Genomic DNA, 12,458 nt, shown 5'->3' with positions numbered 1-12,458 from the left:
TTCTTTGAGTCGTTTAAACCACTCATGGACTCTGACACAGGATAAACAATCGTCGCCATACACTTTTTCATTAATTCAAACGTTTCGTTTAAAACAAAGTTTAATATTCCCTCCTTGTTCGAAGCTCATTTTTCAACCGATGCTATAAACACTGTCACTTATAAAGCAATAACTCGGTTTCTAATTATCCGTTGGTCATGAAATTTTGGCAGGACGTTAGTGAAGAATATGCCTTTCCAATCCCTACCCCCGTCAGATATAGATAGATGGAGTTACTATAAATAGAGAGTGTCGTTTACTTTCCAACAGATCTTATACATTGGACATACCCAGAAGGAACGTGGAAAAATGTTTTGGGGAAATGTTTGGGGAAAAAAGGGTACGACGGTTTCCAGGAATAACGTAAGATTGATGACGCACATAAGACATAAGACGAAGAACCGGTGAAGTACTGTAAGTATGGTTCCCCTTTCTTCTCTTCTCTTCGTGTATAGTATGACACAAGAAATTTGTGCAAAAGTGACAACTTTGATATATTACAATTGTTAGTAATAGTGCAATTTCCACCAAACTTAGTAGTATCATGCTATATAGTATAGCCTATATTACTGCGATAGGAGTAACCATTTTTGAGATATAAGGTGTTACAGACAGACAGACAGTAAACCGATTTCAATAAGGTTTTGTTTTACACAAAACCTTGAAAACATAAGTAGTTCATTTCTTGAAAATCGAGAAAATTCAAAGACGAAATTGACTGCTGCGTGTGACAACTAATATTACCCCAAAATCTATGTAAACACACGATTGTATATCTTCATCCTCCCCTGCCCTGAACCAATATCTTTATAACAAGAAATTATCCATGTTGGCATCTCAAGAAAACATGATTTTGAGTTTTCAGAAAATCCTCCGTTTAGAGCATTTTATTAAAGTTTTGCAACTACAAGAGAAATCCAAACCGTTTCCTTTACCAAATATTTTTTTATTTTCAGCAAATATTTATATTTCGGCGAATACTTCTCGGCTTTTTCAGTACTTGGATTTGAATCTGAACAACCTGAATAAGCTACAATTGTTGACGAAACACGCAATAAAAATCTGACGATAATAATCATAAATTCACGGTATTCGAAGTGTTTGGCAAACCACCGTAAAACTTAGAGCAAATTATATTGCATTGCATTCTCAAAGAACGCGGGCACGCGCAGATACTTATCACGAACTCCGTCGAGCGGAGAAGCGACTTCACAGACGCAAAAAGTAAGCCTGGGAGAACCAACAAGTCTGTAAACTAGAAAAGTACAGGGAGCAAGTGCACCAGGTCCTGAAGTTTTACCAACAAGTCAGTAGGATGAAGCCTTATACACCACGATGCTCATCCTGCCGAGACAAAGAGGGAAATCTGATTTCCGACAGAATGGGCATATTGAAGCGATGGGTTGAGTACTTTGATGAGCTACTGAACAGCCAGAACTTCGGCGAGTTGGAGGTCCCGCCAACTGAGGACGACGGACAAATACTGCCACCACAAAGTATAGGAGAAACAGTCCGTGCAGTTAATCGCCTTAAAAATCATAAGTCGCCAGGACCCAATGGAATTACAGCCGAATTAGTCTCCATATTTAAGGCGACCAGTTACACCAAGTGGTTCATCAACTTGTGCTCAAGGTATGGGACAGGGAATCAATGCCTGACGATTGGAAACGAGTCATTATGTCTCATACATAAAAAGGGAGATATCACACAATGCAGCAATTATAGAGGTATCACGTTGTCGAATACTATCGATAAGATATTCTCCGCTTTCTTGCTAGGCCGGATAGCCCAATACGCCTAGAATATCATTGGCCCATACCAAAGAGGCTTCACTCCAGGCAAATCAGCAACAGATCAAATTTTCTCTGTGCGGCAAGCGATGGAAAAACTGTTGGAATATGGACAACAGTTGCACCATCTATTCATCGACTTTAAAGCCGCCTATGATTGCATAGCCAGGGTAAAACTGTACACGGCCACGAGAGAATTCGGTGTCCGGACGAAATTGATAAGACTGACTAGGCTGACCAATATTCGAGGCCAGATAAAAGCAGCAGGATCACTTTCAAGATCATTCGACATCAACTACGGTCTACGACAAGGGGATGCCCTATCATGCGTCCTCTTTAACTTGGCCCTTGAGAAATTGATCCATGATGCTGAGGTAAATGCAAGAGGTACGATTCTCTTTAAGTCCACCCAACTACTGGCCTATGCTGACGATATCGACTTCATGGGAAGAACCACCCGAGACGTACAAACTGCCTTCATCCAGATCGAGCAATGAAGGCAAGACAAAGTATATGGTGGCAACGTCAGCACCGAAAACAATGAAGATAGGAGACTACAACTTTGCGACCGTTGATAATTTCTCCTATCTAGGGTCGAAAATCACAACCGATAACAGCTACGATGATGAAATCCGCGCACGGTTGTTTTCAGCCAACAAAGCCTATTTCAGATTACAAAAACTGTTCCGCTCGAAACGTCTCACCGTAGGGTCAAAGCTCTTCCTGTACAAGACAATGATCTTGCCAGTCCTCATGTATTCCTCGGAGACTTGGGTTCTTAGCAAGAAGAATTGCGAATTGCCGCGTTCGAGAGAAGAATCTTCCGAAGAATTTTTGGCCCCCTACATGAGGATGGACGATTCCATAGTCTATATCGACGAAATCTATGAGCGATACCATGACCGTCCGGTTGTGGATAAAATCCGGCTCAATAGGTTACGGTGGGCGGGTCACTTAATCCGCGGGCAGACCCTGCCTAAGATGGAGCGATGGCGTAGGTCAGGGCGCCAGACAGCTTTTAGGAATATCGAATTGGTGGACCTCGACGCGAAACCGGGATGTCTGGAGTTCCATATTAAGGCAGGCCTAGACCGGATACCGGTTGTTGTGCCCTTGATGATGATGAAATTATATTGGAAAATCTAGGGGATATGTTTGCTTCATGATTTAGAGATTAGAGTACCATGAAAACTGTGCGCAATGGATACCATGCCATGATCCGAAGGAGAAAAGGCAGAGCCCCCAAGCGAAAAGATTCAAAATGCAACCCTTCGTTCGAAACTGCATCAGATATGTTTTGTGATGTTAACGAGAAGTTTGTAGAGCATGTTTGTCGTTTTAGAAACAGTATGGCACCAACTATCTTGTAACATCACAACGCTCCTCCACACAACCTACGGATAAATGAGAAGATCCTACGAAATTTAAACCTACTTCATAGTCTCTCTAGAAGCTCCCCCCCCCCCCCCCCCTCTGTGCTTTTCACTTTTTTTAGGACAATTAGATTAAGGCAACAGCAACGGAATGAGAAACTTGTTACACATTGAGAGAAATATACTAGAATTAACGGTAACTATATTAAAGAATAAATATATAATTCTGAAACTTCAATCAAACTTTCTTGCATTACTTTTTAGCCTACCCTCACACAAGCAATAGACGCGGGGAAAGGCTTTGGGAACAAGCAAAGACGGTGGCGAGCTTACGAAACGAGAATTGATTATACTCCTATAAGACGCCGTTACTCTCTCACTGTCACTAACAAAAAGGCCGTTTCCTTTGCAGCGGATGTTTTAACATTGGCTGGATAGGTAGGTATCCTCCAAGGAGCCCAATCAACGCTGTGGTACGTCGTTTTGATGCCATAGGCCGTGATTGCTGTTATGAGCGTAATGAGATCTTCAGAGCCCCCCGTAACATTCACGAAGGAAAGCACCTCTCCCACCCCGCAGCTAGAAATTTCTCCGATGTGATTTACCTAGTGTCCGTAGCGTGGCTATAGCTAGAACTGGGCAATTGCAAAGGAAGTGCTGGAGCGTTTCCCATTTTCCCCCCAGCTTCGGAATGTGAATTGTAGGGTATGCCGAACCTGGCGGCAATATCCTCCTATGGGCCAGTGCCTCGCGCAAACCGCCGTAAACTTAACATTTGCACGCGTCGGGCATAGGATCGGGTATTGTTATAAGCATCTGAATCCCGCGGTTGCTAACTAGATTCCATGCTTGACAGTTGCCAGCGGGATACCGACTGTACCCACCAAAGGACTGCCAAAAGCAGAGCCCCGCCTGACCAATCCGTCAGCCCGCTCATTTCCTTCAATGTTCTTATGACCGGGAATTTGGGTGTGTATTCGAGAAAATCCTCGCACCGACTCTACTTCTTCGGTCTTCCACTCTGCCCTGCTTGGAAAGTCCACAGCAAAGTTTCTCTTAAAGTTCAGTTTGGGTGTAATATAGTCCGTCGGGAATGCCCAGGTTTCCTGAGGTATTTCGCCTATGATGTTACCATGGCCGTATGACTTCGTTGTCCTGCATCCGGAGTCATATAGTCTAACGGTACTACGCACTACAACGTATTTAATGTTGAGGTCTAGTGGAAAGAGATGCAGGAGCACATTGGGAATATCTGCCAGGCCCCGGTAGCATCTGGACACGCGGTTCTTTGAATCCTATTAAGCTTAGTTCTATTGTAATTATTGCTCAAAACCTGCCACCATACAATAGAGGCGTACGTTAGGATGGGACGCACCACAGCTGTGTACATCCAGGGAACCATCTTCGGCTGGAGACCCCATTCTTCGCAGTTTCCTTTACAGACATACAAGGCCTTCTTAATCCCAGTCCTATGTTCAATCTCCAATTTAGCTTTGGATCCAGGATTACAACCAGATACTTTACATTGAAGGAAAGAAGCAACCTTTGTTTATTCAGCAGCGGTAGATGGAATTCAGGTACCCTTGTCCTAGTGGTGTGGTGAATGGCATTAATCCAGTTTTGGTGGGTTTATACTGAGTCCATATCTTACAGCCCACAGACACACCTTTCCTTTAATGGAAGGAAACATCCCTTTCTAAATAACACACTAGCGTAGAAATGGCGCTAATAATGCCATTTATATACCAAGGTTCAGAAGTACCAACCTTCAGATAAGATGTGTCAAAATTTGATGTAATTCGAAACATAACCAAGGAAGCTATAGTGGTTAAACTGACGCTACCTTTGCAATCGTGAAAAAATGGACCAAAACGAGTTTCGTGTGTTGATAAAACATTGTTTTCTAATGGGGAAAAAACACTGTTCAAGCTCAGCAATGGCTTGAAAAACGTTATCCGGTTTCTACTCCGTCGAAAACAACCATTTGTCGGTGGTTTTCGACGTGAAACGCGGTCGTGCTGATACAAATGATGCGAAACGTTCGGGTCGGCCAAATGAGGGAGTAACTCCCGAAAACACCAAGCAAGTATTGAAAATCGTGATGGGTGACCGCAAAATGAAAGTGCCCGAGATAGCTAAAATGGTGAACATATCAACTGGTAGTGCATTTACTATTTTGCACCAAAAATTGGCTATGAAAAAGGTTTTTTCCAAATGGCTGCCGCGTTTGCTCACAATGGAACAAAAGCAACAACGTATCAATGATTCGGAGAGCTGTTTGGCACTGTTTACTCACAATAAACAGGATTTTTTGCGTCGATATGTGACAGTGGACGAAACATGGATTCATCATTTCACTCCGGAGTCAAGTCGGCAGTCAGCTGAATGGCGTACAACCGGTGAAAGCCGCCCGAAGCGTGCAAAAACACAACAGTCGGCCACCAAAGTAATGGCGTCCGTATTCTGGGAAGCGAATGGTATAATTTTCATTGACTACCTCGAAAAAGGAAAAACCATCAATAGCAACTACTACATAGTGTTATTGGATCATTTGAAGGCCGAAATAGCGAAAAAACGCCCACACATGAAGAAGAAAGTCATCTTTCATCAAGACAACGCACCGTGCCACAAGTCAATCAAAACGATGACCAAATTCAACGAATTAGGCTTCCAACTGCTTCCTCATCCTCCGTACTCGCCGGATCTGGCCCCCAGCGACTACTGGCTTTTTGCGAATCTCAAAAAGATGCGCCAGGGAAAAAGATTAGGCTCAAATAAGGAGGTGATCGTTGCTACTGAGGCTCATTTTGAGTCAAAAGACAAATCGTTCTACAAACATGGCATTGAAAAGTTAGAGAAGCGTTGGAATGATTGTATAACCCTTGAAGGAGATTATGCTGATGAATAATAAAAAATTTTGCCGATAAAATGTTGTTTTCATAGTTAGTCCCGGGACTTATTGAACGATGTGTTATCACCAGCATACGCCACTATCTTTACTCCGCTGTTAACATCGACTGTTGATTGTGTTTCTGAAAATCAAGCCCCGTTTGAAACAAGATGAGGAGCATATTGGCCCGCTGCGGATGAAATTGTGGGGAATTGGCAAAAGAATGGAAGAAATTGTCTTCTAACTACTTCGAGCGTCAAAGAAACCTAGAACCAAACCAAAATGACTATCCACAAGGCGACCTAAGCAGCCCTCGGGATTATCGAAATTGGTAAGCTGCTTATCAACCGAGATACTTAGCTTATAAGAAACGCCTCTATTATAAGATTCTCATACAAAAACGCTGACCAATTTGCAGATTTCTAGGAATGTCAACCGAAAGGAATACCACTGGTCAGTACCATAGAAGTTACTCAAGCGATTGTAATTGGGGAAAACAACGAAACCTAACGACATCGTAACTGAGTTGTAAAAAGCGCATAATTGGAAGCCGACCCTCTGGTTCAGAAGTTCTTCAAACATTTGATTGGCAAATAAACACGGAAACGTAGTTCAAAGTCTTCGAATTCCGGTGCGATTACTTCCTCCCGCGCTCTAAGGTTAAATTTGAATAAAACAACCTACGCCAATGAAACAGGCACTGCCGAGAAGTCAGTAATTTAACTTCTTCTTTTTCTTCAGCCTTTGTCCCGTTCACAAGCGGGGTCGGCTCGTCGTGATCGGCTTCGCCATTTGGCTCTATCGAATGTCTGATCTGGGTGCAATCTCGAGGCTTTCAAATCCCCATCCAGCGTATCAAGCCACCGTTGCTTAGGTCTGCCTTTTGGTCGTTTACCATCGACGACAATGTTCAGACCAATCTTGGCAAATGAATTCTCGTTTGCACGAATTGCGTGACCATACCATCGAAGACGCCTCTCTCGCAACTTTTCCACGATCGGTGCAACCCCATAACGATCGCGGATATCCTCATTTCGGATGTGATCTAAACGTGTGACGCCACTAGTCCAACGTAGCATCTTCGTCTCCATTACCGCAAGACGCCTTTCATTGTCTTTTATGGTCGGCCAACACTCAGAACCCTAGAGAGTGACTGGACGGACGACATTCCGGTAAATTTTAGATTTGAGACGTTCGTTGATACGTCGATCACAAAGGACACCAGTTGTGGAACGCCACTTCATCCAGGTTGCGTTAATGCGTGAAGCAATTTCATAACGCAGTTCTCCATTGGCTGATAAAGAATGGCGGAATTGTTATTCATGAAGTAATACTTTATGGTTCTAAGACTGGCTGACCGACTTCTTGTTGTGTTGAACCAGTAGCGGAACATGTTGTAATCGTGTCCGGATTGGAGACATCAGCAATCGATATAGAGGCATCATCACGGAGGGATCGTCTCTGATTGCATGGCTATGAAATACGAACTGGTGAAAACTTATTAGCTAAAATTAGCGATGGAAAACGACCAAAAGGATTGAAACGAAAGTTCCTTGACTTCACCCGGTCCAACAATAGGCCCAAGAAATATAGCAAATTTGATCCAAATGGGTTGACCCCGCTACTGAACGGAATAAAGTGTGAGGAAATAAACAATTGGATCCAAATGTCAAAGGAAGTCCAAGCTCAAATAGGATGTATTGGATGGAATTAAGACGCTGGACAACCACTGAGAAGCAGAAAGCAAATCTGATTCATCTAGAAAGTCAAGGAGCAAATGGAAGAACGCAGTGAACAATGTTAACGAGATGCTTCCAGGGTCCAAGGTAAAATAATAAAGCGATCGAGCATTTTCGAGACTTGGGGTTGGGAATTATGAAATGTTTAGCTTCCGAGGAAAGTATATCGAAAGTCAAAGTTCCGGGGGCGTCAGGACAACCGTTTGAATAGGAAAAAATAAAGCACAAGACCATACTGGAGCCCCAATAGTAATTCAATGTCTCTTGTAATGGGCGTAGAAAGCGCTTGGATTGTTTTCTTCTGTAGAATTTATTTGACTACGAGGCAGAACGCACCGTCTCTTATTGAGTTGTGATGACACGAAAAGCACTCGTAGGAAAAGCAAATTTTAAACTCGAAATGTAGACGCCGACAAGCGCTAAATTTGCTAGTTCACCTCTGAAGTCGCCGAGTAACCGTTAGGGATACTTCTGGACGTGCTGAATATTCTTCCCATAGCTGCAAAATCGGACACAGAGCGGCCCCAAAATAGTTGTTGCAGGCTTGATTGCATTCCGAGAGAAGAGTTTACAAAATAGCCAATATCTTACCGAACTCTATATTCGAGCACGTGAAGGACATCATTGGGAAACATGGAAAACCTACGTGAACGATTATTGGTGGTCGCCAAGGGTTTCCCTGCACTGTGGAGGCATTTACAACATTTGTTCTGAAACTACGAGATCTCACGTGGGTTTCTCGTTGCCAAGTGATCCCAATGCGAGAAAACTCAACTAAATTCAACTCGGAAGGAAATAGGGTCGCAGTGGCGACTGTGCAGGCACTTACATCGTAATTGCTATCCAGTGATTTCTGCAATTGTAGCGTTAAATTTGCGATCGCCCGGTTGTTCATTTACAACTGACCAGCCTTGGATGGCGGCGGGGAACGGTTTCTGGCGATTATGATGACGAAGATGAGGTCGCGCACACTCGATAAAAGCGAAAGCGGCGGCAACGACAGCAATACTCTGATAACGAATGGCGATACAACTCTCTCGGTTTCGTGCGAGCCTGCGAGATGCGAAAAACTGTTCACGTCCGACTCCCTTGTTCCTGCACTCGTAGGATCCTCTTGGAGGGGGAGGCGAACCTGGTGCGATTAAATGCACACCTCCCAGTCGAATGATGGCGGCGTTCAGAGTTCCCAGCAACAGGGTCGCCACGTGCCGAATCTTAATACAAATCGCGAAAATCGCTCTTCTTTCCCATGCGTCTTCAATTTGCGGGAGCGACATCAACTAGAGCATTTTATGCTCCGCCCGGGCGTTCGCACAGTCCCGCACGACAAATTTCTAAAGCGGCAACGAAGTCTCGACGTACGGCGCGTACGCGCGCTCGCTCAAGCGAACAGACGACGAGCCGAGCCAAATCGCAGACAACCAGCGGACACAACACACTAAGCACTCGCGTGCACTCACTCACTCCCGGGGCCGATTCGCACAGCAATCGCGGCCAACGAACAAGGCAGGCACGAGCAACGATGACGATGGTAACGAGCAGCAGAGCAAGAGCAGTACACCAGGAAAGGAGCACGACGATAAATGGTGGTGTCGCCGTGGTTCCTCTAGTGCGGAGTTGCTTGCTTGGTGATGACAGCAGCGACGGGGAGGAAATTTTCTGCTTAACCAGAATTTTTCACCGCTGCCGACACGAAATCCGACCGTACTGCACTCGCAACGAATTCAGCACGGCCTGGCGTACGATTCGATGCGATTTTTAGAAACACCCAAGCAGGCTAAATAGCTTTTATGGGCAATTTAACACAGCACAAGCCCGAAAATGTGCGTTCTGTTCTTGCGAACGAGGTTTTGTGTGACGGCGACTGGTAGCAACAGCAACAGTCACAAAAGTAAGAAGAAGATAGTATTGACGGATGCGGGGAATGTGACAATGGCAACAAAATGTCAATTGTACACTCACGGTAGAAAGTATCCAAATAAAATTGTAGTAGAAGCCACGAATTTCACACTTAAGTTAGCATCACTTCTGCAATTGAGCGTGTAGTAATATTCACCGAAATTACATTCACTGGAAAACAATCTGCTCTTCATAAATCACTACAGGCTTATGTCTTATGAAACCGATAGGTATTGGTGGGCAACCTTCCGTCAGTTGTTCATGCTAAGAATGCGAAAACTTGTCTCGTAGCGTCAACCGCATGCCCACCGTAATACCAACAATTACCTCAGTTTGTTCACAACCGTTTGCGGGGTGAGAACGCAAATCTTGTCCCCTAACTAGTTTCCATATCAGCTGGAATCATTTCTCTACCAACAATTTCGAACGTTGAAAATTATTTTTTGACCTGGACGAACATGTACCCTTTGCAGTACCTTCCCGGTGAAATTACGGAAGCAGAAACAACGTATTTCATAACAATATATAAAACATAGAACACCTTCGGCAACTGGCTCGACTATGGTTCGCCGCTTGGCGATGATACGGCCCCGATCACAACTGATTGAGTTGATTCCTATCCTCGAGTGGAAGTATGGAAGTTAGTTAGTTAGTTTAGTTAACTGGGGGAGCCGCAGCCCCGAGCACTCAGGCCATTATTAGGCCCATTGTACTATCCCCGCAGTTGCCTATTCAATGGCTTCCCGCCTACGGTGTTCGCAGGCTTTAGCGAATCTGAGAACATTCTCCAGAGGCAGAGAGTGTGCAGATTCTTCATTGAAGAAAACTTTGCCAAGGTGTCTTCGTCTGAGATCTGAGGATGCCGGGCAGCTGCATAAAAAGTGCAGGGCCGTCTCCTCCTCCCCCTCACATTGGCTGCACACAGCCGAAACCACTACCCCAATCTTTTCCATATGGTAGTTTAAGGGCAGTGTTCCGTTAAAAGCTCTACTAGGGTTTTCATGTCCCACTTCTTAAGGGACGACAAAAATGCCACTCTAGTGGCGCTAGGCTCCTTCACAAGGATTTTCGCTTGCTCGGGTGCGTGAATTCTTGCAATTTCACCCTTCAGAGTAGACTTGACAGTACATGGTCGGATTTCAAGAGCTGGTTTTGGCCCCACCATTGTGGATCCAGACCCTCGGCGAGCCAGTCTGTCAGCCTCCTCATTACCGGCGATTTTAGAGTGCCCCGGCACCCACATCAGGAGTGTTTCGTTCAGTCGGCCAAGTTTCAGCAGCACCTGATGACAACTCCACACCAACTGGCTTGATATGTTGTTGCCATTTAGTGCTGATAATGCCGCCCGACTGTCGGAACAGATTCGAATGGTGCGACCCCTACATTTTTGTCGCAGACATTCTTTTGCTGCCAATGAAATGGCATATGTCTCCGCCTGGAATATGGTCGTCATTTTTCCGAGGGGTCGGGTCAGTTCTATAATCGGATTTTCCGAGAACACCCCTGCGCCCGATCCCTCCTTCATGACTGATCTGTCGGTGAAGATTATTAGGTCTGTAATCTGAAAAGACTCATGGCCACTAGTCGACCATTCTTCTCTTTCGGTGATTACGACAGTGTATGTCTTTTCAAAGACGAATCTGGAAACCATATGATCGGTCGGCATCAGGGCTACCGGATCTTTTTCAAGAAATTTCCAGATAGACGCATGCCCGTTGGATTGGCCGCCTTTCCACGCCCCAATGGTATCGAGCCTATATGCGTCGTTGGCCGCTTTCCGTTTCACTTCCAAGTGAATTGGGGGTAAATTTAGGATAGCTTCAAGTGCCGCAGTCGGCGTAGTACTCATTGCTCCAGTAATACTTAGGCAACCAAGTCTCTGAATTTGCGTTAGCAGCTTCCTGCTGTTAGCAAAGTTCAGTCTTGGCCACCAGACGATGCATGCATACATCAAAATGGGTTTTATTATGGATGTATACATCCAGTGTATCCGTTTAGGTGAAAGTCCCCAGGTCTTACCTATCGCATTCCTACAGCACCAGAGCAATCTGCAGGATTTCTGATATTGTTGCTGCATATGATGCTTCCACGTTAACTTGGAGTCGAAATGTACTCCCAAGTACTTGACTGTTTGTGCCAGCTGGATTTCCGCCCCTGCTAAGGTGGGTAGCGTATAGCTACCCCACCTGACGTTCCTAGTGAACATAACTAGTCCAGTCTTCCTAGCGTTCACCGTGAGTCCGTTGCGGAGGCACCAGCTGTGGATTACATGCAGAGTTGCATTCAAGCGGTCACGTACTGTGTCCGCAAACTTGCCGGTAATTATTACGGCTAGGTCGTCCGCAAATGCTTGCGCGAAGACTTTTTTGTCCTCCAGGAGCCACATCAGGGTATCCATCACCAAGAGCCATAACAGTGGAGAGAGAACCCCTCCCTGTGGGCAGCCCCTGAGACATCCTGCTTCAATAGACTTCTGGCCGACCGATATGTGAATTTTTCTCCACTCTAGCATGTGAAGGATCTAACTGATTAGCAGCGGTTCGATTCCATGCTGTCTTGCCGCATCACAAATTGCCGCGAATGAGGCATAATTGAAGGCACCTTCGATGTCCATGAATGCGCCTAAGGCGTATTCTTTATCGGACATCGCCTTTTCAATTTTTGCCGTAAGTTCATGGAGTGCTGTCTCCGTGGATTTGCCTTTCTGGTAGGCGTGTTGCCTATGGTG

General features: G+C 45.0%; 1 protein-coding gene across 1 annotated transcript in view; it reads right to left on the bottom strand.

The window, feature by feature from the left end:
• The window catches only part of LOC119660904 (mediator of RNA polymerase II transcription subunit 26), a 37,627-nt gene extending 27,906 nt beyond the window's left edge, over nt 1–9,721 (bottom strand). Inside the window, exon 1 of the mRNA XM_038069850.1 lies at nt 8,661–9,721. Coding sequence (XP_037925778.1) covers nt 8,661–8,726 — 66 coding nt within the window. The 5' untranslated portion in view covers nt 8,727–9,721. The remainder of the gene's footprint in view (nt 1–8,660) is intronic.
• Nucleotides 9,722–12,458: the final 2,737 nt, after the last annotated feature.

This window comes from Hermetia illucens, chromosome 7 (assembly GCF_905115235.1).
Source record: "Hermetia illucens chromosome 7, iHerIll2.2.curated.20191125, whole genome shotgun sequence".
Lineage (NCBI taxonomy): Eukaryota > Metazoa > Arthropoda > Insecta > Diptera > Stratiomyidae > Hermetia > Hermetia illucens.
This window is presented reverse-complemented; position numbering and strand designations above follow the sequence as displayed.